Source organism: Dromaius novaehollandiae, chromosome 1 (assembly GCF_036370855.1).
Source record: "Dromaius novaehollandiae isolate bDroNov1 chromosome 1, bDroNov1.hap1, whole genome shotgun sequence".
NCBI classification, from domain to species: domain Eukaryota; kingdom Metazoa; phylum Chordata; class Aves; order Casuariiformes; family Dromaiidae; genus Dromaius; species Dromaius novaehollandiae.
Genome location: NC_088098.1, coordinates 195,723,118 through 195,749,372, shown reverse-complemented (window position 1 = coordinate 195,749,372; position 26,255 = coordinate 195,723,118). Strand labels below are relative to the sequence as shown.

At 43.5% G+C, this 26,255-nt stretch overlaps 1 protein-coding gene across 4 annotated transcripts in view; it reads left to right on the top strand.

Annotated features, from left to right (window-relative positions):
* MTUS2 (microtubule associated scaffold protein 2) overlaps positions 1 to 26,255 on the top strand; it is a 325,349-nt gene that overhangs the window by 251,036 nt on the left and 48,058 nt on the right. For 3 of the 4 annotated variants that reach the window (XR_010387294.1, XM_064504964.1, XM_064504963.1), the window contains one exon: positions 5,655 to 5,866. Coding sequence is in view for 3 of the 4 variants with exons in the window: in XM_064504964.1 (XP_064361034.1) it covers positions 5,655 to 5,866 (212 nt within the window). In the remaining variant the exon portion in view is untranslated. Of the gene's footprint in view, positions 1 to 258; positions 707 to 5,654; positions 5,867 to 26,255 lie in introns of those variants that run through there. The other variant, XM_026108925.2, reaches the window with a different exon arrangement.

Below are 26,255 nucleotides of genomic sequence, written 5' to 3'. Positions count from 1 at the left end.
ATGTTTCTTCATTTGACAGCAAAATAAAACGTGAGGAGCAGCTCTTCAGTCTTTCCCCTCAGATTTGTATCAAGAGTATCTTCATTTTTGCTAAACCCAATCACTACCCTTCCCTTTCCCAGCCAACAAAATCAAGAAAGTGGAAGGCTAAATTTAATCTTTTCCAGGCACTGCTTGAACTCTGAATTCTTTTCTTTCCTCAGATACTAGGGTAAAAAGATGAACTTAACAGTGTCCTCTAAAGCCTATCATTTGCAGGATATTTTGGACCCAGCGAGGTCACAAAAGAGAGTTCCAAAGAAGAGTTTGCTGCAGAGAGTGCCAGGCCAGCAGCTACCCTGTATTTACACCATGGGAGACCAGCTGAAGCACCAGCACTGATTATGGTTGTGGCGATGTGTTACAGCACAGCTGGTTTGCTTCCACTGGAACTAAAAAGCAAAATGGAACATGGCCTTATTTGTACTGTGTATTTGCTTGGTTTTAAAGAGGACTGTGTTTCCATCGGTGACAATGATTTTCAAGGCTTAAATTTTTGTCATATCCAATTTGTGATGCCTCAGAGGGTTCTTCATTTTCATGAGAAGATGAGTACTTGCCCTGCCTCCATCAGACTCTGTTAGGATTTCTGAAGTTTGATTGTCTGAAATTATGGTTGAAATTAAGATTGTTCATCACTATTGGGACCAAATAAGAAAATAAATCTCAATTTCATTTAATTTTTTACAGTTGTCTTTGGCATTCTTTGAAACACAAACAGCAATAACAAAGCAATGCAGAAAGAGGATCATGTCACCTGTTCAGCTCGTTCCCTCTGTTATTAGCCTGCTTAGATGCAGTTGCTGTTCCTCAGCATTATTTTTTGGCTGTTATACAAACCCTATTACAGGAAGATCGAACATCCATTTTATTTTAGCTTTGGGTCTGATCTTTGGAATTTGGATCAATCCTGATAAAGAGTAGCAAGGGAGTTTCAAGATGGTAAGTTTTTATATGCAGCTGAATTTTATCTATTGTCGCAGCCCATTCCTGAAATCTGTGTATAAGCACTGGTTTACATAGATGCAGGTGCTCTCCCACCACCCCACTGCAGGATGATGCCATCTTTTTCTGACACCTGTCACTCTACAAATTGTTTGCTATCAATCCCCTCACAGTAATTTCCTCACTTTCCTTAGCAAAATGTTGGAAATTGGACAGTTAAAAGGCCAGTAAATTGCAAGCAACAGCTAAATCCTCATGGACTGTGTTAATTATGACTATCTACTTGTTATGGCATCTTATTTCAAACACTTGGGTAGATAAAAAAGACCTGGGAATTTTGAAGAAGATCAAAAGGGTTCTGTGATTTCAGCATACAGTGGATCTGCTCCCCTGTTCCCACCATCAGCACAGAGGACAGTCAGGATCGGGGCCAGCATCGTTAACATATCCCCTATTTTGTGCAGAGCAACAGAAGAGAAACATCAGTTGCAGAATAAGCTTAATAAGCTGCTTTTCAGACCCAAATGAATAGAGAAATTCAGATTTATCCCTGAGGAAAATATCACATATTAATTTACAAGGACAGCTTAGAGTACTGACAAGGACAACATGGAGATGTGCACTTCAAATGTTCCAGTGAATGGGAAAGCTAGGAAGACATAAAACAAAACAATCTGATTGGTTTTTGCTTCAATTAAAGCTGGACTGATTTCAACGGTCGCCCCCCACACACACACACACTTCTCTCTATGGCTTCTCTTGCAGCATCACCATGCTACCTAAACAACCAGAGACTTTCATACTTGAAAGACAGAGATTTATAGCTGTTGCTGTTGTTAATTGCTTGTTTTGTGATAATACCTATTGTGCAGTTGACAGTCCCTTTAAATGAAGTGCTGTAAGAAAATATCATTCCTGCAAAAAAAAGGTGCACAGGCTAAGCGGACATGACATCCAATGAAGAAAATGCGTAGAGGGCAATAACTATCCTGGCTGAACTATCTTAATGCCAGAGAGTAACGTCCAGTATTGTATTATTTAAGTCTCGCAACATCATGAAGTTGATCTTTAAATGTTGCAAAACCTGGTATTCCTCTTTGCAAATGCAAATCATGGGCACAAAAAATTTTAAAGCCTGTTTTGCACTTGTGGATTTTTGCAGTTGCAGCATGAGACATTTGGAGATATAAGGGAGCATGTCTCCTGGGGCTGGCTCCACGTAAACTGAGCCTGGATCTAGAACGCAGACAAGCAAGTTGGAAGACATGCTCCCGGGGTCTCCACACAAGCTAGTGATGGATCTGAAACAGAAGAAATACAGTCCTGGGGCACTGCTGTAACAAAGCCATACTGCTTTCCAGCCTGATCTAGTAGGACTGCTCTAAGGACCATTTGTACACCTGTGCCACAGTCTTAAAGATCTAAAATATCTAAAGCACACCTGCCAAAATTACCACTGAAACAATGCCCTTCTTTACAAATTGACTCAAAATCAGCCCATCAGGTGTATCTCTGTGGAAGAACTCTTCAGTTCTTTCAGAAAGCATAGGTAGTATATATGGTAGGAGAAAATCCCATATTACTTTCTTTGCTGAAGGCTAGTTAGAGATATTTTTCTATATTATTTTTCAGAAACTGCATACATATCAACTACAAGACACCCTTTTTCAGATTCCTCTATACATGAGCCTTTCCACTAACACAGACATGCTTATTTTTAATCTGCATTCAAGCAAACATTTGCCCTCTCAAGTAACATATGGGATGTTGCTCCATTTTTTCTCTCCTTACTGACTCAAGCTGCTGGGCTAAAAGCTTGGGACTAGTGGATGGAGCTGAGGAAGAAAACCAAATAATCATGGACAGTATTCAGGAAAGCTAAAAAGCAACAGCTGATGAGAAACTGAGGGTAGCAAAAAGAACTGATAAGCTGTGCAAGTGTGTTGCATAGCTGAACATAAAAGTTTGCAGAGGAAATTTCTTAGAAGTCTGAGAAGATAAAGGTAAAACAAATTGTCCAAGCAATCTCAAATTAGACCCTTGCTTAACCTGATGCCACCGGAATGCTGTCCCCTTTTTGCTTCATCCTCCTAACTCAGTATTAATATGCAGAAAAATGGATAGTTGACACAAAAAGGATATGAGCATAACTTTGGCTAAAAGCATCACTTTTCTGAGATGGCTTGTCATGAACAAGCTCTAGATCTGCAGCCATTCATGTGAACATGACTCTGTATTTGAGCTAATATCCTCTGCTAAAGACAAGATATATTAGTGCTCTCCCATCTTTATACAGGATCTGGCTTGCTTCAAGCCAGCTCAGAGCATGGAGAGGAGCTGGAGACTGTCTGGACCCATTCGTGCAGACATACCCTGTAGTGATTTGGGTAAGCCTGATGGTACAGGCATAAGAGCCATACAGAGCCAGTGGTGTAACCAGTCAGTGATACGCTGTTGGATCCTGCCTGTGCAATTTCTGTTGAAGAATTCAACCAGCCTCTTTACCACCACCAAGATATACTAGACATTATCCCTAGGAACATTAGAGGACAAGGGTTTTAGCTCGATACCCAGTTTTACTTCTATACACATCTATTTTCTGCTACAACTTTAGCAGTGTTACAAAGGGGAGAGCAAGGGGAACTTGAAAGCTAGCCTGTAGTATTATTGATAAAAAGAAATAGTGGTATCCCAATAGCAATTTGCATTCATGGAGGGACAGCTCCAGCCCCACACTGTCCTATTTGGAGGCAAAAGGGAGTCGGAGGATAGTGTTCTCCCTACTAACCCTGGACCAATTCAGCAAAATGCAAGGACCAGTGCAGCAAAACAATCTCTCTGAGCCCAGGATGGACTTGAACTTGCAGCAGAGCAATCAGTGCTGTGATCCGTATCACCAGTATTTGGTGAGTCCATGAAGACAGTTAACACTGAGTGCGGTTTTTACAGGGCTTTGTTCAATGTAGTTATGTTCCCTTGCAACTCCAAATGCGGTAGCAAAAGCAAATAGCCTCATGTTACGATCTGAGAGTAGACAGTTCCAGAAAGAGAGGATGTGACAAAAAAGTTTGAGCTTTGGATTGTATTTTCTCTGTCTGCACTGATCTGTGAAGCAGTGTAGACATATCCACGACTTGGTACGCAAACAGTTGGGTGGATGAACCTGGTGAGCTAACGGTAAGGTCTAGAGAAGAGGGCACATAAGTACTATAAGGATGAACTCTTTTGAAATCACTGCAGCACTCTGGAAACACTGAGACAAGGAAGACATGAAGCAGCTCTCCTGACTGCCAGCCTGCCCGCTCATCATGGGTCCCAACCGTCAGACTGAAGTCTTACACTTCACTACCCATAGCAGAGGATTTGCAGTTCAGATTAGGATGGCTCTGTGACTCTGTTTTCTTCACACAGTTTGCTCAGTGACAGAAATCCTGGATCCACCATGGAGTTTCACAGGCGCTCATGACTGATGCTCCAACAAGAATTTGTTAACAAATCTGGACATCCAAAAAATATGCAAATTCAGTATGTTCTGCCTGGCTGCTCTGGTTTTGCTAAATATCTGGTACAACACACTCAGTGTCCTTATTGAGCCACCAAATGCTGATACAATTTCACACACCCTCTTAATGGCTCTAGTTTGCACTAGAGTCAGAAAAGAGAAGCAAAGTCCCCTTTAACACCTGCTTGGGGGCACCCTACATCTGCGTGAGGTCAGGATCTGTCTTCTTCAGGTTGCTGGATTCCCATTCCCATACACAGATCCTCTAAAATGCAGAGTAATGTCTTGTTCCTCTTTCCAGCATCATGGCCCTTGAAGCCTTGGCCCTTTCCAGTATCATGGCCCAAACTCACAAACCTGTGAGTTTGACCTTGTGGGTGTTGAGTCAGATAGCATAGCGGTGATTACACAACAAGTGAGCAAACAAGTCTAGTGGTTGCTCTAATTTGGTTCTGCTCTTTGTTTCAGTAAGGTTATTACATATGTTTCTGCTCACGATGCTGTGCCTGCTTTGCTCATGTGAGTGAAGGAGGGTGGAGTACCAGAGGGCAGAGATGGGCTAATAATTTGAAAACTGCAAAGACTGGCTCCACAATGCAGTGGCACCTCCTGCCAGTCACCAGACGTGGGTCTCAGGTGGCCAAAGATTCATGCCTAGTGTGTAGCTGCCTGCCCCTGAACTAGCGACTCCCTTTATAGCCAGTGGAGGGAAACAGGCACTGCTGAAGCACAATGCATCCAGCCTATTTTATGCACCCACAATAGGGTGAGGTGAATCTCAGCTTGGAAGTGCCTGTTTCTCTCCATCTGGCATCACAGTCAAGTGCAGTCATCTTTCCTTCTAGATGTCTAACACAGGTGAGAGGAATCCTGCCTCTAGCAACCTCATTCGTTAGTAACACAGCACTTAGGAGAGCTCTTCTCAACTCTCAGAACCTTCAGCCTTAGAGCCTGAGGTGAGATGAGTGCTGCAAAGCTTTGGCCCCCAGGAAAACATGTCCTGCTGTGCTCTTACTTGTTTTAAAAGTCATTATGGATCTGTGTGAATTTTACAGACTTTTTTCCTTTTATAGAGCTGAGCTTCAAAGGCTTTAGAAGCACATAAAGGTTGTGCCCATATATATAAAGTCACTGATCATAATGATTTTTTTCTTTCCTTTTCTCATAGGACATCCCAAACAAAGGTCAACCACTCCAAAGAATGGATTCTCCCCAAAACCAGGAGGAGAGAGTCGAGATGCTGAAAAGCAGTTCATCCAGAGGCTGAAGGAGAAGTGTGACGAGCAGTCCAGGCAGTTGAGCAGTATTCGGGATGAGCTTAAAAGGGCCAGCTGTGGCTTTGCTGTCTTTGCTATAACAACACAACACTTCTTCAGGCAGGTAAGTGTGATGGGTACTTTTTACCATTAGAAAGGTACTTTGCTTTTATAGCAGTCAGTTGCCCAAACTTCTTATTTCATATTCATTGTAACTCTATTCTTGGGAGGAAAGCATATAATTTCATTGCAACAGTTACTACAAGGAGGGAATTATAATACAAAACCGTATGTTTGAGAATCAAAGTTCAGGAATTTGACAGAGGAAGAATCTTAACTGGAGCCTTGGTTACAAGCATGGAGGGGTTTCAAGATGCTTTTAGGGGTGAAACAGATGCAGAAACTTGGAAGTCCCAATCCTTGAACAGTAGAGCTGCGATGCAGAGTGTTACTCAGATATTGATGCCTACAAACAAATGCGAAGACAATGCATTTAGTCAACCAGAGGTGGTGCGTGAAGGGAAAGATAGGCTTTCTTGTTGTACCTATCTACTGATCCTGTTCACTGCAGATCAAGCAATTTGTCATCCCAGTTAGAGTCACTGTTATAACGCTGCCAGTTCCTGAAGACATGGGAATAGCATTACCTCAGAATCTGGGAGATCCCCTATAGCAAGTATAAGGAACATAAAGAAAATGCTGTCAGTCATTAAAGCAGCTTATTTGTTCACTAAATCTAAGACAAAATGGGTAAAGTTTAAAAGACAAGCACAGTGACTGTGAAGGAGTTGCAGGTACTGCTTGCTTCAAAAGCTGCTCAGTCTGGGAAATTAGTCTGGGAAACCAGGTCTGGCTGTGAGGTGCCAGACCTGATTCACCTGATGCCCCAAGTACTTTGTACCACCCCAGCTTAGGCTGGTGTCCTGACTTCTTTATAAAGCAGACAGATGATCACCAGCAGTAGGACTGAAGTTCTGAAAAAGATCCTGGATTGACCTGGTTGTCTACTTTTGCAAGAGACAAGAACAAACTTTCAGTATTGAAGGGGGAAAAAAAACCCACAGAATCCAGCATCAAACAGTCACTGCAAGTTCTGAAATATTTTATGTAGGTTCTTTTTATATTAGTGGGGAAGGTTGCCTTTGAACAAATATTGTGGCTCAAACTTTTCCCTAAGTAGGAGCTGATCTTGCTGGGGGGGAGCTTGACCGACCTGAAAAAACAGGGAATTTCAAAAAGTACTAAATATTTTAAATATTTTCCCAGGGGATTTTTTGTTCTCTATTTTTCTTTATTCTTGACATTTGTGGGCTTGCTGGGCTTTTTTAAAGGTGGTTTTTTTTTTTTTTTTTTTTTTTTTTTTTTTTTTTGAACTGACTGTGGAGTGTCCTTGATTAAAGCAGAGGGAAACAAAAAAGGGCACAGCAGTGTCGGCACAGCTTTGTCTTTGCCTCATCCACTGGGGACTGAGGAGAGATTTTTCGTCTCATGCATCATTCACAGTTTGCTAAAGGAATTCTGAAAGCTTGGGTCTATCTCCATCATCTCCTCTGGATATACTTTAAAGGAGAACAGCTGCTGCAGCTGAGTTTGGTGATGACCTGATCCCGTTGGTGCATGTTAGATCTGTCCTGAGAATGCCTCCTAAATTGAATGCCTCAGGGGAATTTAATAGAGTCATCTCCAAATCCTGATGGGGCACAGCTCTGCCTCATGTTCCTCCTCTGCCCTGTCTAAGCTGGGCCAGCTCTGAGTTTGCTCTAATACTCCTCCAGGTACCTGGAGAGCTTGGAAGTAAAAAATGAGATCCCTACAAAATTTAAGCACCTTTAGGTTTGGCAGCATTTGATGGAGATTTTTTCAGACTTGCTCTTGGACCCATTCTGGACCCATATCACCGCTCAGGGCTGCATGGAGGCACCAAGTCAGTCTGAAAGAGGCTGCCCTGGCTGCTGGGAGCAGTGCAACATGGACCACCTCCCCGGCAAAACCACCCAGCTTTTCCAGGCAGCCGCTTGCACCTTCAGCATGGGGACAGGGTTTTTTTCCCTGACTGCAGGCACTCAAATGTTGTACCTATATTAGGAAGACCATTGCTTTAGACTCCACATTTAGTGAGTGGAGGCAAATGGGAACTTCCAGAAGGTAATTTACTGCTCCTAAGATCTGGATTTCGGCTTGAGGTACTTGCCTGAATTCACTGAGCCTCTAGGGAGCCATAAGGCTGCTGCATCTCTAACTTGGATACTTAAATTTGGAGCTTACATGCAGTGGGATGGATCTGGGCTGACTCAAGTAACTGTACTGTGGTGCTGGCTGTTGCCTTTCAGAGGGATGTAGACTTGTAAGTCTTTAAGCAGCATTTGAAAATATGATCTGTAGACAGATTCTGAGGTGCTGTTATTGTCTGAAAGCTGGAGCAAAATCACTGTGGCTCACTTTGAGTTAGGGCAGCATGGAAAAAGAAACTTTTCCCATTATGAAAAAAATAATAATTGTGTGTGTTTGTTTCTGAGAAGCCTGCAAGCAAAACGATTGAGGTCTGAGTAAAACTGCAATTTGGCAAGGGAATATTAATCATTTAAGAATGATGTGGGGCCTTATTCCACAGAAATTTGGTTTTGATTTGTCCGAGTGACAGTTCTGCTCTGCTAAGCAGAGGGCCCAACCCTGCCTTGGTGCTAAGGAGCTTCCTTGGGCTGATAATCACATATAGCCTGATTTTAGGATATGCTTCTCTCTCCCTATACCACATCAAATTAATGTCTGAGATAACGATTTTTCTCCAAATTGGAACTGAATTCTGTTAGAGAATCTGCCCCCAGGCAGTGGGAACTAGTCTTAAAAGCACACCCACGTGCTTTGCTCACAGGCAGGAGCATTGCTCTGCCCATGGCTCCCTAGTCTTGCTCCCACCTTTTCTGTTATATTTCCAAAGTTGAGGAAAAAGCCCATGCTATTAAAAGACTTCTCCTCTGCTTCGTCCCTGTTGTGGCTGGAGGGACTGAGCTGTCCCCGAACACAGAGTTGGCTCTCTCATAGTCACCCAGATGAAGGCAAAGAGCTTTGCACTGCCTTTGTGCAGGATTTGATCAGCCCTTACTAGTCCTACCCCAGTTTGCCTTCCTGAGTGCCCCCAAAGTCCAACAAATGTGTTTAGCTGTCAGAGGAAGAGAGTATCAACATGTAGTAACGTGCGTTGGCCCACACCAGCAGTTACTTTGAGTGCTTTCCAATTTTAAGCACTTGCTGTAGCAATCCTCATGTTGCCTGACCATTTTTTTCTTTGGATTTTGTATGCTTGCTATTCAAAACGATTGTGGAATTGTATCCCAGAATCATCTCTCTTTCTCAGCTGAAAATTCTCTTAAAGGGCAAGATAAATTGAGTAGGCATCAAGGAATGTGCAACATTTAGCAGTACTTAATACAGACCCGTTAAATGTCAACTAAACCAATTTTCTATTGTAGAGAAAAAGCTAGGCACTCTAAGCAGATGACGACTCAGTCAGGGGACAAAGAAAAATTAAAGAAGTGGTTCTGACAGAGGCATTTAGCTAGTTGTGAAAAGCAGTGATTGCAGTGCTTGTGGACAGCTTTGCTATTAATTATTATTTAATTAGCAGATTAATTAGTTAAAGCCCTCAGGTATGCATGCATGACTCCTCTTGAATTTGGGGACAGCTTCAAACCTATCTGCAAGAGGAGTCTGTGCTTTACGTTTGGTGTCCATCATGTCAGTACAATCTGTGAGTTGTGAGGGATGCTCTGAAGTGAACAACTAACTGGTGGGACCTGCAGTGATACCATGAAGACTTTTCAGACAAAACAGCATAGCTAACCCTGACTACCGTCATTGCTGACCTGGTCTGGGTTACTGATATTGCCGGTGGTTTGAAGCCCTGTTCAGCCAGAGCGCTCAGCTGCAGTCCCTGCTAGAAGTGGTAAGAGTGCCATCTAAAGGAGAGTAGCCCAAACTGACATATCCTGGAAGTAAACAGGGGAAAAATCCACTTACATATCTCTAGTACACTCAGAGCAGAAGTGTTTGTGCTGAGGACTGTTGTAGCCAACCCACGCTGAGGCAATGGAAACTAGGTTAACGGCATCCATGCCTCACCTGCCGGTTCCAGCATACCCAAACAGCCAAAAAACGGACTCGTTAGCAAGGCTGGCATCCTAAAGTCCAAGTTAGGACTCCAGATAGACAGGTGAAGAGCTCCCCAGTCACCTTGTAATCATCTGCCAACATTTTTTCAAGCCATATGTAGGGTTATCGTTCTTATTCATTTTAAGCTTAGTCATAAACATTCATGGTGCTCTGGAGATCGCCCTTCTTTGGTGTTCTTTGTGGTGCTGATGGGAGATAGAGTGGCTGCAGATGTGGTAGTGCCAGGGTAAAGCAGAACTGCCATGGGCACCGGTGCAAGGTAACCGCTCGTGCTGGGCAATACCTGGTACCAAACGGCCAAACCTGCTCTTGCCTCCCATCTGTCATGCCCACAGTGTTAGTGGGACTGTGGGTCAGACAACTCCCCACACCTGCACCACCAAGTCCTGCCTAGTCTCTGCCTTGCCCTGCCACCCTCCCTGAGCTGGGGGACGCTCCTTCTGCACCTTCTCTGGTGCGGGGAGGGGAGGAAGAAGAGCAGAGCAGGTTTTACCCCAACCCCTCCTTCTGCCCCAGGTCTCCCCTCCTCCGGAAAAGAGCAGGGAGGGCATTTTCCGTACTTGCAGCATGGCCTCATGCTGCAGTTCTCACTATAGACAGAAACTGCTCAAGGCAGGTCCCAGCACGCAGGCACAGTGTGATCAGACGTGAGTGGAGAAACCACACAGACTCCCCGAACTAGAGTTCAAACAACATGACAGTACTTGATAGTATCCAGGCACTTTGTGTCTGTCAATATTGAGAAAGACTTATCACTGGTAACCAGAGCATGCTTGTCCCCACACTTGGGTGTGAGGACTTGTGGGTGGGTATATACACACCTTCCAGTCAAGTAAACAGACACAGCAAAGTTTTTCCGCAACTGGCAAAGTTTAGAAGAGACAAGAAAGGACCTTGTCTCACATTCAAATAATTGAGATGTGCCTGCATATGTATTTTTAAGAGCAATGTTTCTGTCCTTTGAATGGACAATGTCCCACCCAGTGTCTTACAATTACCCAAATGCTTCCTAGGGAAGCACATTTTTCTACCCCATGAAAAAAAAAAACATATTTGCACTATTTGCTGTAATAATGGCTGTGAGAAAGCCCCGGGGACAGAGGGAGCAGCAAAGAGCTTCTCTGTGCTTTCTTCCCTTCAATTTTGCAGGGGACCAAAGCAGAGCAGGCCACACACAGATTACCAGCAGTAGTCTGAAGTTCACTGTCAGCCGGGCTACCCAGATAGTGAACGATATTTCTGGTGCTTCCTCAGCTGCGGCTGCCCAAGGACACTTGTATTCACCAGTAAAAAAACTCTATGTGGTGGTGGGATAGCAGCATTTTGTGTCTTATCTAAATGGACCCTTTTGGGTACAAGGTGCATGAAGTCACTGCCATGCCTTGGATGCTGGCATGAGTGGTACAGTAAAACACTGAAGATGGAGCCAGGCACAGAAATCTAAAGCAGTGCAATGCCTCCAGAGCTCCTCGGAGTCACTCAGTGCTCCCCAAGGGGAGAGATGAGGGGGTTGCACGCTTGCCTGCTGGCTGCGTGGGGCCCGGAGCCATGTCCCATGCATACCTGGGGGCTTGCATGGGCTTAGCACGAGCCCTCTTGGAGGCTCGTACATCCAGCAGCGTCCGATCCAGCACTGGGGCGCTGGCAGCGGTTCCCAAGCAAAGCCAAAGGCCATCAGCCCTCACCCGGCGCGTGGCTATGTCAGAGCCAAGTGAGACAGAGGAGGCAGAGGCTGTGGCTCCTTCAGGCTGGACCACTAACGGGCTGCTCTGAGCTTCTCTGGCAGAAAGGGGTGTGGGACAGGGCTATGGGAGAGAGAATAAAAATCCCAACCCACCTCACACACACGGTGTCCCCCATCACTCCTTTTTATCCCTTTTCCCCAGCACTGAGTCCCCAGTGGCCACTTGCTAGGTGAAGATAATTAGCCCCTGATTAGCACCAGTTTTTTTATATATAATATATATATCTATCAATTTTTTTTCCACTTGTTCTATTTTTAACTCCCCACTCCCACTGAACTGAAAATATGCACAGCTGGCACATTCAGAGGATCCTCTCTTAGCACAGAAGGACACAGCAGCCTTTTAACTAAGCAATTAACTCCTCACCTGCCACTTTTCCCAGTTGTGCTTCCACCTGAATTTGATCAAACATCAGGCTTCAGCATTAAATCTCTGCTGTGGAGCCTTTGTACCTGCTCTGTGGATTTGTAATAGGAGACAGGGAAATGAGTTTGTGGCTGCCCCCTTCCCAGCCCACCAAATGTCATTGCTCCAGCTGCCCCATTCCCTGCTGCCTGGGGCAAGCGGCTGGGCCAGACTCAGGTGGGGGGTGCAACTCAGAGCTACTGAACATCCCCTTTTCTGTGGGGAAAGAACTTGTGCAAGTGAGTCCACATCCCAGAGGAAATCTTGCCGTGAGCCCCACGCTCTCCAGGACCACAGCTATGGCATGGCTAAGCCTCAGCAGAGGTTTCCCCACCACCTTCTTGCCATATCTGATATCCCATCTGCTCGTCTCCTCCACCCTGTGGGGTATGCAGTGGCTGGCGTGGAGGAGATGAGTGCGCAAATGTCTGATGGCATCCAAAACCCAGCAGCAGAGCACACCTGCCACCGGAAAAAGCCAGCTGCCAGTCTGCGCGAGGCAGAGCGGTGCCTGGCTGTCCGGCAGCTGCGGCTTTCCCCTGTGGCGCGTGTCCTCGGCGTTTTGCTCAGCGCTCCAACTTCACCTCATGAAGAGATATGTCATTACTCATTTTCAGATGTGCCTATCTCTCTCATTCATTATGCTGCCCTGGGTGTTATTTATCACCCGCGCCAGGCTCTGTACTGACTGCAAAGCGATGATTTTCTGCACAGGCTGTTCTTTTGTGTTCTCACCCCAGTATCTGGGTGCTTGACAGATACTAATTTTTTTCCCCACAGCACCCTCATGTGATGACAGTTCCCGGGGATCCCCATGTAGCAGTTGAGCACTGAGGCACAGGGAGATTAAAGACAGACTTCATGATGGGCTGCTCCTGCAGCATCTTACCTTTTCATTGCCTGTCTTTTGACATCCACAACCAAAAGGCAGGGGGCTGTAAACAGCAGTTTCCTTCACTTCAGAAACCCTAATTCATTCCTTTGGCAGAACTGCCCTGTGCTCGTGCTGTGTGGGTCCTGCAGCACCTGCGTTGGACACCTTTCTCATAATGCTTGCAAGCAAAGGAGCACCTGTGGACTGATACTGCTCTTTTGGACTGTCACTAATAGCTCCAATGTATCTATCCCCCAATGCCAAATCCTAGGCACCTCTACTTAAAAAGCAGTTTAGAAAGTCCTAAATCATGACAAAGCCTCTTTTTAATTTTTCCTCCCACATAAACTCTTTTGTTTCCCTCCCAATAAAACCTTTTTGATTTATAGCATATCCCTGAAATGTCAGGCTTTGGTCAGTCCAAAATGGATTTTTTTTTTCCAGGACTCAGAATGCAAAGATTGAGTTGTTCTAACTTCGCTGGTTCCAGCGGGAGCAAAGAAGAGACTGAGCTTGCTCAATACAGGAAATTTAGCCAAACGGTAATAATGATGAGAGAGAAGAGGAGTGGCACTTTTCTAAGGATTATTCTTGAACGGAATTCTAATATATTTTTCAAATGTCAGGAAAGTTATGCCCCTGAAAGCCCGAAGGCCAATCTTTTTGATGAGCACTGGCTTTTCACAACTGTTCCACCACCAGGCACAAAAGATATGTGTATTTCCCCTAAACTCATTCTCAGAGACCGTTGTGAGAATAAAACATTTTCAGCACCGCCTGAGATACATACTTGAAATGTTAGCCCAAACTATTGTGGTGAAGGTGATGGGAGAAAGTGTCAAGCAACTTACAGCTAGTGCAAGCAGTTTTGCCTCTAACACAAGAGGTCATTAGCATTTGAAACATAGGCCTTGTTTTGAACAAGCCCCTAATTAGATTAGGTTTATATACCTTGGCTGGGGAAGAATTTTGCTAGTGACACATAACTACTTTGAGTTTCGCTATAACAAGGAAATAGCCCAGGGCATTCCAATGCTCCCACTGAAGAAGTTTTAAATCTCCATTAAAAATTAAAGATCTCATTAACTCTGCCACAGTTAGGCAAAATTTTATTTTCCACGATTCATAGGGTTTTTTTCGACTTCAAAACAGGAGGATCTATTTTTACTTGAGGATTCTGTTCCTTGCAAGAAATGACAGGTTGTGCCACCCAGAGATGGCACAGACACCATGCATTTGATCACTTCCCAAGCTCTTTTTAGGTTTGGCCCTCACCTCCCTACCAGAGAAGTTGGAAGCTCTGTTACTTGTATTTTTGAGGACTGAAGTTAATGTGAGGATCTCCGCTCTGCTCTGTCTTAGCACCATGTCCACTCAGTTTCTGCCCCATCAGATGTCATGGGGTGCTTGTGCTTACCAGGTTTCTCTTTTGGGGAAAAAAAATGAAAGCATCATATTGTCCATCCAAGGCAACCCAGTAGGAATGTAGGCAGGGTTTGTTAGAGCGCTAGGTTCAGTTTGTCAAAACCAAAATGGTTCAAAGGATACAGTTTGGGCTCCAGGTGCCTGCATTTTTCCATGAAACCTTGTCTCATCAGCAAAAAACCCAGTAGTGAATAATGATTCTAACAAAGAAAGACACTGACGCTCTTGAATCAGTACTTTGTATCAGAACTGTATTAGCAGCATTTACTTTAAGCATGTAAATGTATGGTTTTGGTACAGACAGTCTGGAATGGCTCTTTCATAGGTCTTTTGTAGATAATGTGCATGTCCAATTGTTAGACCTGCGGTGGAGTAATTGTGCAATTATTAAGTGCTTTAAATCCATTTATAACCTCAGACTCTATTCACCAGATAAGTGGGAATGGTTATGAAGTAGATATGCTATTCTTTGAATTAATAACTTCCCAGTCTCCGAATTAATAATTTTCATTTTTAAAATTGCCTGAACAGGAGCTGTAATATTAGACCTTTCTAAATTACTTTTCCCAGACAGTTGAAGGGGTGAGAAGCTTGTATTTTCCTCGCCAAGTGTTTGATACCAGACAGCTCCAAAACCAGCGAGGTATCTAGCAGGCTGCATACAGAGCCCAGAGACCTGCTAAGCGGTGCAATACAGCCACTACAGCTGGGCGCAGGCTGCAAAGACAATTTCCTCAGATCAGTCATCTTTTCTTTTTTTTTTCTTTGAGTGGTTCATTGGTTGCTCTCCACAGATACTCTAGCAAGATTTCTAGTGCGAATGTTAGCAAAGCAAAGACTTTTCAAGTGATTTTAGGTGAATAGGTAAAAGACTCGTATATGCATGTGCTAATCACACCAAAAATGGAAGAATTATGCTTCCTCCATAAAGGAACAGAAACATTTAACAAATGAAAATTGTAGATACTCTCCAGGGAATTCTGTGAGGCTGGACAAAGCTTTCTTTGAGGGAGAGCAAATGAAGGGTCCATAACTCTCATTAGCAGTGGTTTGGAGAAGTGCTGCCCTGTCCAGGAGGAGGGATCTCGCCAGCTCTTGAAGAATCAGAAGGCTGAGCTCCCCAGTGTACGATGAGACCACTTGCCAGTCTGCAGAGTTGCTGTGAAATGGGCAGTAGTGCACTGATGCACAGATAACCTACAGAAGTAATTTCAAAACCCAATTTTTGAAAAGAAGGCTAAGGGAAATCACAACCAGCTTAAAGAGGGGACCAAATACTAAGCTACCCACCCATGAGAAGCGGTGACCACCGACATACCTGACACCTGCTCACCTACTGGTCTTTACTCCCGAGGTCCCCTCCCAGCGCTCCCCAACCCCTGTCCTTCACCTCCACGTGGGACCTTCCTCCAAAGCCCAGCCATGAAACTGCAGCTGAGCCCCAGGGCCAGGGCCACGCGGACATCATGGGAAAGTGGTCAGGAGATGTGTGGGGCAGACATGGTCAGGCCCACTTCTGGCAGTGAGCACAGAGCAGGGATTCGTGTTGGTCACGCTCCTTTGCCAGGCCCCGTGTGGATCCCCCACCTTTTCCCTGCATGTGTTTTTAGCCAGCTGGCAGCGATGCCTTTTGTTTGGTGGGTTTAGATGGTGATAATAATCAGTGTAGTAAAAATTAAATTTGTTTAGGGGATCTTATCTTTTTTGCAGCCTAGCAAGAGGAATGACTTAATATCAATAACAAAGACCTGGCAATGCTAAATGTCCATCAAGCCAGCTATGTGCCAGCTTTTTATTTGCAAAAATAGCAGGCCCATCATATAATTTCCTTGATTTATTTTTAGCCATCACAACTCAGAAAGGTTAGCCTTACTTGAAAAATCAATTTTTTATCCTCTTACTGGCCAGTGCAATAAAATCTGTTTAAATAGCATTAGCTTGTTGTGTTTAATGAAATTATGCAGGAAAAGGAACAAAAAGATGTTATCTAGACTGCACTGGGTGTGTTAAAAACAGAAAGCACTTGGCTCACTTAATGTATTCCTTTTAGTTAATATTTGACCTCTATAAAATGGTGTCGTTAGGATTTAGGTTGGTAACATTTTTATTATTCCAGTTATCCCAAGAGGGTGCTAGACACTTTGCAGATGGTATGAAGATGATGTCCCAGTCCCAAAGTGCTTAGCATCTAAATAGGCAATAGCCCAATTAGAACTGGGGAATCAAAGTGTCAGAGTTGTGGAGATTAGCATATGTTAGTTTATTCTGGAATTTATGCAGAATCACAGCCACATGTTCATGTACCTGGACATAGATACACACCATGTAGGCAAGAAATCACAGCAAAACCAGATGCACCAGGCAATACAGACCCAGCAGATGCTGTGCTTGCACAGCTGCGTGTGCGCTGCAGAAGGGAGCACAGCGAGTACAGTTTCCCTTTCGTGGGCAGGGAAATTCCCACCACACGTATTCATTTACACTGAGCCGGTGTGATTAATATTATGCATCCTGCACACGTCTCTTCCACCTGCTCGGTGGGCTTTCAGGGGGAGCGTGTGGCCGGGCTTTTGCAGAAACAGGCGGTGGTACATGGCATGGCCAGCGCAGCTGTGCTGCTGACTTTATCTGAGGCTGCTCAGCTATTCTTATTATCCCACTCTGATTTCATCTGCAGGGAAAAAAAAATGGTTAAATTTGTTCCTTTTTTTGCTTGCTTAATACACTGGGGAAAGGGACCTTGATATATGTAGTGTAGAGTACTCTGGAGGAACACAGAAAAGGGAAAAGAATTATAAAAATTGAATGCTACTGCTAAAATAAGTAGGCAGACTGGACTAAAACTGAAATCAGATGCTTTTATGATAACTGTGAATATCGAGATCTTGTCCATTAATCTAATGAGGCATAGTCACTGAGTATTCTTAAGGAAAGCTAAGATACTATTGCAGAAAAATATACGTAGTAGTAGACTAAATAGTCTCAGAAATCTTTATTTTGATGTGAGCAAAATTTAGTCCTCAATGAAGTTTTTTTCCCATCCTTTGGGCAAGAGATCACAAAGGACGAGTGGTTAGAAAGCTAAACGAAGGTCTCTTCTCTGCTCCACTATGGCTTGAGTGAGGAGCTGAGTCAGGACGCAGCCTGGCATGGGTGGGCGCAGCATGGGTGCCAGTCCCTGTAGAGCAGGCTCCTGGCTCCAGCAGAGCACCCATGCTTTCTCTACCATCAACAGACACAGTTGGAGGCACGGTTCCCCTTGCGGGACCTCTCCCCACGGACCCTACGAGGAGCCCGGGCCCCTCTGGTATGCTGGCTGAGGAGTGCCTGGGATTAACGACCACTTAACAGGGAGATGTCTGAGCTGGACCTTTGTCTGGGGATGCGTTTTATGTCTTTATACACTTGAGGTTTGTCTGAGCCTTTGTCTGAGAGCAGATGCTGAGCTGAATACATACTTTTCTGCCCACATTTTGCATACTAGCCTGATGGGGCTCACCAAGGAAGAGTCCCAAGGACTGCTTGTGTACTTTGTTGTAAAGAGTCACTGGATCACAAGAATTAGCAGCCCTGGAGCAAGGCGAGGGCACAAGTTGCTGCTTCCTGGAGGGATGGTCTCATGGCCAGGCACCATGGGAGCACCAGCATCACCACCACACTTTGAGTCCTATCTATATCCCAGGCTTCCCACTCTGTGTGCTATCCCACTAACATGTTTGGCTCCTTGCTCCATAGGGACAACTTCTTATGCTTGAGGTAGCACCCAAAATTTCCTACCTTGTGTTGGTGGAGTCAGTGGTAAGACTGGGGTGAGGTGCATAAAGAGCCCCCACAGGTAAGTAAGATGTCATATTGGCAGAGTGGACAAACTGTGTGGTGGTCTGTTGGCCTCTCCACCAGAAAAGAGCAAGGAGGCCAACTCAGCCCAGGTGGGTTAAATCCACTTCCCAGTGGGCAGTAAGCATGTCTCAGAGGAGAAACCCCCCTATCCCACTGGAGCTGATTTGCCATGCAGAGCCACAAAGCAAGAGAAGCTCAGCTTTATTTAGTGGTTAATACACTCATTGGGAAAGGGGGGAAGGGACCGAGAGTTCCCGATCTTCTGAGTATTTCTGGTTTTACCTTAGGGTGCCATGGAGCTGGGTCTGGAATCGCCCACTCTGTCTCCCATGAGGCTCCCATGAGTTGTATCATCATGAGTAATGACATTACTCATTAGATTAGGGCACTGCTGCTTTTGACCCCATGACTCTCCTATTCTGCGCGGTGACTCAGCTTTGACAGGAGAAAAATGAAGTATTTTTTTCGTTAATCTAGACTGCTACACAGCCAGCACTTAGGTCATTCTTCCAGTCTCCAGGATGTTCCTCTCCCTCAGGCTAGGCTGGGCCGTAACCCCTCACTTCGGAGGGGACTGGTGTAGTTACACCAGTTAAGCAAGTAGTGAACCCCCACAGCAGGTGAAGTTAGCTGTGATTCTGGACACATCCAGCTTTCAGAGCTTCTTGAAAAAACTTGTATAATGTTGAGCTGATTGCTTTAACCTGCACCAAGTTAAACTCTAGGCAGGAGGCCTGTCCCCGTTCCCCCCAGGGAGGCATTCTGAGTGCGCTGGGGCAACTAAAATGCACAGGTAGCTTGCAGGCTAGGTAAAGAGATGCTTAATAAATATAAGTGCCTGCAGAATTATTCCGTTCTGCAAAGTGGGAGGATAACATTATTTCCTGTGTTTACATAGGATTCAGGTGCTTAAATCCTTCAGGAGAGTTCAGGATAGACTAGATGATGTCCCAACATTTCCTCTGCAATCCTTGTTGCAACAGAAAAAGGTTTCAGGGTTTATTTCTGCTCTGATTGTGAGGAAACAAACATCACCTCTAGGTTTGGAACAAGCTTTCAGTATTTGGCCTGAGTTTTTTGCTTTCACCTTTGGCTATCTGGTATTTTGTAAAAACAAATGCATTAAAAGGGAGCAAAACATACTCAAAGCAGTGGCTAAACACATTACAGTGATTAATTAAAAAAGAATAAAAGCGTGGAACAGTTGAATATATACTGTGTTTGTGTAGGTACCATGCATAAGATTATTATGTTTGAACTTCTTTCCCATGGTCTTGGAATACCTTCTGTTGCACATAAAACAGAATTTCACCTATCTTTGATTAAAATGAAATGCTAGAAATTACTGTATTTTAGCAGCTAAAAAAATTCTCTATTCTCTTCCCCAGAAAGATATTTTTAAATGCCATTTGCAGAAAGAGTTCAGAAAATTATTTACTATGTTCTCTCACCACCACATATTCCTAAGTTTCAAAGTCTTACTGATATAACTCACTGTCTCTCCAAAATTACTGCTGCAGTCCCAGGGGGTGAGAGTGTAAATATCGTAAGTCTTCTTGTGAGTTTCCATCAGCAGAAGCTTTCTGAGCTGAGGCACAGCAGGGATTTTGCAGCAGTACAGTGGAACTTTCCCTCTGAAAATTCCTGGCAGATGCGAGGTTACTCCGATGCGAAGCAAGGTTTGAAAGTAGGGATAGGCTGCAAGTGCAATTCCCAGCTTTTAAGCCTTTCAAGATTGTGTGTCACATTTGCAGAAATCTTTCATACAGGCATGCTCATAGAAAAAGCATTTTCCTTATTAGTGAAACTCTAATTTGATCTTAAATTTTGCAGGTGCAATTTTGTACCTTCATTGCATTCTTTTCATCCCCTTCCTCCCATGGCTCACCAATATTTACTAACTGCCATGAGAGCCTGGATCAAAGAGGGTATTTGGACTTGGCAGTAACGAGGAGTGGTATGGATCATGCAGTAAGCTGGACCTGTTCAAACAAATGTGTTTTAATGAAGCCAGATGTTGATGAATGAATCTCAACACAGAGGATGTAGGCCACACCTACAGCACCGTGGTCTAGCTGCAAGCTGGAAGGCAGTAACTTCAGAAGTAATTAGGGTTCCTGGTTACAAACCAAACCAACATGAGCTCCTACTGTGGACGTCTTATGAAGAACTATTATGATCTTTGGGCGAGTAAGCAGAGAAGTTGCTAGTAGCAGAAAGAGGCTGATTATCACCTGCACATTCAGCAGGTGATATCCCCTCCCACTGGAGTGACTGGTGCTGGAACATGACACTCAGTGCCCACATTTTTTCAAGGAACAATGAAAAAGTGTGAGGAAGCAGAAAGGAGGAATAGGTAGCTTTGAGGGCTGGAAAAAAATCCTTTGCTGTGAGAAAATGCAGAGCACAGTTGACTTCGTTTGTAATAAAGGATAAAGTGGTTTGACTACAGTGCATAAGACTTTCTGTAGGAAGGACGTGCTAGATAAGAGAAGGTTCTTTTCTCCAGCAGAGAAAAGTTTAGCAGGAACTACTGGCTGGAAACAGAAGTTTTGCAACTCCAACACGTGAAGGAAGGCACACATTTTTAACAGTGGAGGTGACTAGTTATTGGAACAAACCTTTGTGAGAACTGGCAGCATCTCCAGATCTTGATGTCTCCAGTTTGCAGCTGGATGCAGTGTAGAAGAGATGTCTTATCAGATATGGTTACAGAGTAGTAACTATGTAAAATAGAATGTCCTGGGATACAAAGGTCATGTTTGATTGAATCATCCCTCTGTCCTTAAATTCTACAAAGCTCTGTTGGTAGCAAGACTATCCAGATGTGAAATATTTAATGCTGCTATAGGGTGTTAAAGGGGAGACACCTGTTTTAAGGTCAGAAGTCTTTTTTTCAAGTAGATACTACGATGAGATCTCGATGCAGAACAGCTTTTCACCACACTCTCTAATGCAGGGCTTCTTGTACCTGCTTCTGAAGTTTCTGGTAATAATCACTGCTAGATGCAGGGTCTGAATTAGATGGACCATGACTCCAAGACATGCACATGGCAATTATTGTGTTCCAATGACTTTTACATTTATTTTTGCCATTCTTTCAAATGGAAAGCATATCCATTTGATATTCTCTCTGTGTCTTCACAGCCACTCAAAAGCATGTAGCTATGCTTTGGAATCAGATCTCAGAACATCGGCCCTTTCTGTCTTACCTCCCCTTCAGGTCCAAGTTCTCCAGTTCCAGAAATGAACTCCAGAAGGTTTCAGTTGCAATCTTCTGGAATTCCCTGGCCTTTCTCTCATCCTGCAAACTATGCTGCTTCCTACAACCACTTCTCAGCTATTAAAGAAAGAATTTCAGAAGGTGTTAGTTTTTTTAATAGTGATTCAGGAACCCTTTATTATGATTTAATCTTAAAACCAGCTCCAACTACACAGAGGCTGGAGACGGAGAAATTAATATAAATGAGGCGTTTTAAAATATGTCCTAAGATTATGTGAGTTAGATTTCTCTGGAGAAAAATGTCCTGAGCCCACTTCTCATGTTTTGGATTCTCATTAACATAAGTAAATGCTATTTCTCTGAGCAGAATGCCGGGAATCTTCTTCTCTCAGTAAGAGAAACCTTAGACCATGTGAAGCTGCTGGAGTTTTTGCCACTGACGTAGCTGTTGCAGGATTTCAGCTCTTCCCTCTTGCTCTGCTAGGCCTTAAAATACAGCAGCTTAAAGTTGTCGTTGGCTTTGGGCCAGAATAACTTAGAGGTGGAAGAGAGGAGAGGAGATTCCCTGTTTGTTGGGAAAAGAAGGGAACATTTCTCTGCAAGGCTGATTTAAGAAAACAGCCATCTGTTTCCAGCTACTCAGAGGTTTGGAATTCAGAAGTAGCCCCAGGGAAGATGTATGCCTGGGCAGAGGGCAGGTGAGGAGTTCAATGAAAATACGTACTTGTTTTAGTTCCTTGTGATCTTGATGTATAAATGACGTTTCATACGAGAAAACATGAATTCCTTGTCAGCAAGACCTAGTTAATTTGGAATTCATATCAAGTGCTTATTTGCACCACTTCAGACATAAAGAACTAGAAAACATAGTAATAACGTATTGCGCTCTGGTGCATCTTAATCCATGGCCTTACAAGCTACTGCCATAAAAATAAATATAAGGCTACAATAGCAGAAATAACAAAAGTCTGAAAGAATTCTGTTTAGATCCTCACATTCTTTTCATATGAGAATTGAATTAAAAATCGTGTCAGCTGGCTGAGCTTTCTTACTTGAGAAACAGAGAACATGTAGTCAGTGTTAATTTGTTACATTCTAGAGTCATCATTCTATTCTTCCACATACACAATAGTATAATTGCATAATTGAAAAATTACATTAAAAATGTTTGCTTTCATATAAGTTGTCCCAGGATCATTGAAACCACTTGGCACTGAGTAATACACAAAATGTGAAACCTTATTGCAAATCCAAGGGAAATTGCCATTCCGGAGACATCTGGCATGACCTTCAGCTCTAATGGTCTAGCTGGAATTCATGCCTGACTACTCATACATTCAGAAATCCCCAAATTGCTATATTTCAATTTTTGATTTTTTTTTGAAGTTAGTTGAAAAGAGTTAAAATAACAGACAAGACCTGGAAAAATAATATATTATATGTCTATGTATAAAATCAAAGTGATGAACATTGTTACTAACAACAGAGCGGCATCAAAGAAAATTAGTGATACACCTCCAGCAAGGGAGAAGAAATGTAGTAGTGAATGTATTTACTTTTGTCATTTCCTTGGGACACTGTGTTTTCTAGTCTGACAAGATTAAGGGTTCAGGAGCTAATGAAGGGTCTGTCCTCGCAGCTGTCAGGAGACATGGCTGGCATGCTACCTCCATGAATGCTTTTGACCAGGAGAAGCTGGCCCCGTGCTATGGAGGTTGTCTCTCCCCAGTTTCCCACTTTGCTTCTGGTTTACTTCCCAAACACTTGTAGGGCTATAGGGAAGGAAAGAGAGGAAATGGGGGGAAAACAAGTGACCAAGAAAGGGGAGAGAGGGTGGAGTCACCTCTTTTGACAACAGCACTAGCTTTTATCGGCTTCAAGTGCTCATGGAGATACAATGTGGCTATCGCTCTTAAACAAAGCTTTGAAAGAGAATTTGACTGGGTAAGACTGTTTCCAAATTGTGCTGCTTACAAGTAATGGAAAATTAGCAATACTGAAAAAAACATTAGCAATGGTTTACAAGCTGGAGTCCCATGTTTGGCTTATTAAGAAAAAATCATTCTCCTCCATTATCTGCAATTTTGATAGCACACTTCACTTTTCTCTTATAGATATAAAGGTTCTACAAAGTCCACCTGCATGTCCTGTCACACAACAAATAACTGACAGTGCTTGAAAAGAGTAGGCTGAGAAAATAGAGAGAGAAAAATGGAAAAATAGAAAAATAGAAAACAGTGAAATAGAAAATAGAAAGAGAAATAGGTTGCTGTAATCATGTGTTGGATCTCATTTCTGCCTGTCTTCCTCACCATCTTCATCATTAATGATAATATATGGTACCAATCCCCTGCTCAATAATCTTCTAAGCTTCATATTCAAAATGCATTATGGGAAGAGCTTCAGTCTACCCTATCTTGACGCTGTCTCAGACAAAACGCAGCCCCTGCTGAATGCCACACCAGGCTTCTCTTCACATCATCCTTTGGAGGTGCTTAATGTAGGTGTCACGATCATCTCTCGCCGATGACTGTGGAGAATGCCAGGAGGTGGCGGTTGCAGATAGCCTGAATTGTCTGTCACCCTCTATGGCTGAAATGTTGCAGAAGTTGCAGTGTCTAAGCTATGCACCCTTGCTAGGTCATCTGAATCTGACCTTCATGTCTCTCCTTATCTTCTAATTCCTGCATTCTTCTGTTGCCTGTCTCCCTTCTCTACTGCATAACCCTTTGTCACATAAAACACTGTCTTCAAAATGATTTTTCCTTCCTCCTGTGTTTCATCTCTTCTTTGAATCTATGTCCTGTTTTTTTGGCCAAGTCAAGCATTTTTTCATCTTGTAGTATGCCCAGCTCAGCCTTCTCTCTGTGTTATCTCTCTCTATGTCCCTTTCCTCTTCTCTTCTGTCTTCTTGGTCCTCACTTCTAACCACTGTCTCCTTCAACTTGCTCCTAGTTTCCTATGTTTATTGCCATGACCACTGTTACCGTCCTATCAATCTATTCCTGGCAGTCCTCTTACAAATAAATTCATATCACTTCAAGTGCTCTGTACTGTCTTTTTCTCCTCTTGTGCTCAGACTGTTATCTATTCAGCATAAGTTAAATATTTGTTTGACATATTTCTCACGCTATGCCTCTCAGCAGGCATTTTTAGTGCTTCATGAAAGATGAATAATATACAGTTCACTTAAGGATTCTCCTGCTAAGTGACATACACATTACAGTGTTACTACTTTTATCTCCTTTCAGCTACAATAAACTGAACAGAGCTGTTCCCCAAAACTTTTACTCTCTTCTTCTTTCCCTTGTCTTCCTCCCTGGATCTCAGTCTTCACAGCAAGCTGTCTTTGCCAAAACATTGGCAGAATGGCACTGTGGAGATCCATGGAAAGCACTACATCTCTCCTTGGAGGATTAGCTAACCTCCATGAAATGGGGAGAGATCATCTACTAATGGGTAAGAATCCAAAGCTGCTTATGTATGTTTCTTATGCTAGAAATATGATTGCCCATAGGTCTGTCAGCAATGAAAACTATCTCAACATAGGAAAATACATTCTCAAGGTCTTACTTGGCACAGTGCAGATCAAAAGCTGGTACTGAAGTCAGTGGAGCTGTGATCTGGTATGAAAATCTGACCTTCTGGGTTTCATATTTTAACATTACTGCATAACTAGGACACCCATGAGTGTGACAGAGGCATGAAGCAACAGTGAATATAACAAAACCCATCCTTCCACCACAGGTTTGAGTTGTTTGTTTGCAACTTCTGAAACATTGCATGTTGCTACTACCAGACACAGGTTTGGGACCAGCGGGAGACTGGGACTAACTATGCATGGCAATTCCTGAGTTCCTCTGTTGGTTCAGGACAACTCTCAGGTTCTCATCATTCAGCGTCCCCCAATAGCTATTGCTTTATAAACAGTCTTACTTCCTAAAGCTCTTCTAATCTGTACCCTGACTGCTCCCCTGGGTCATGCTGAGTAGTGTTACACTCCTCCTGTGGTGCCACTGTCTCAGCTGGGACCCTAAGGAAGAAGGGCAATATTTAGAGTGAGGAAGGGTGTCAGGCTTTGGTCCTTAATTATTTTCTCAAACGCTCCACTCCTTACCTATATTATCCCACATGGTTTCCCTGCAATTTGGTCTTTGACACTTGCAAAATTTGGAGTTATTTGAATCTCTATGTTGCAGTGCCCAGTATAATAAGGTTCTGTTTCTAGCTGGAGCCTCTGGCTCTCAGCATAACATAAGTAGTGCATGTTAATTATAATGATATCCAATTTGCCTATTAGAGGCACACTGGGAAGATCTACCTGTTTTCCTGGAGCTGTTGTTGTAGCAGTGATTTTATTACAGGCATTGTGCTAATGTGACTGCATATTTGAAAAGTTATATTTCCAATGAAGATTTCCATTTGCTGCATCGCTGTTTTCACCAGTGGTGCTAGTCATTCTCTATAGGCTGCCTACAGACTTTTACATACTTTATTTAATGTTTTATCTTACAAATTAATACTTATAATAAAGAACAGTCCCTGTCAAACACCACATCAATCTCAGCTGTGTTGTTTTGATAAAAGAAAGTCAGGTGTAGGACAGAGGGACCTTTGGCAGTGGAGGAGGCTGGTCCACTATGCTCAGGCATTGGACTGGGAAGATCTACCTGTTTTCCTGGAGCTGTTGTTGTAGCAGTGATTTTATTACAGGCATTGTGCTAATGTGACTGCATATTTGAAAAGTTATATTTCCAATGAAGATTTCCATTTGCTGCATCGCTGTTTTCACCAGTGGTGCTAGTCATTCTCTATAGGCTGCCTACAGACT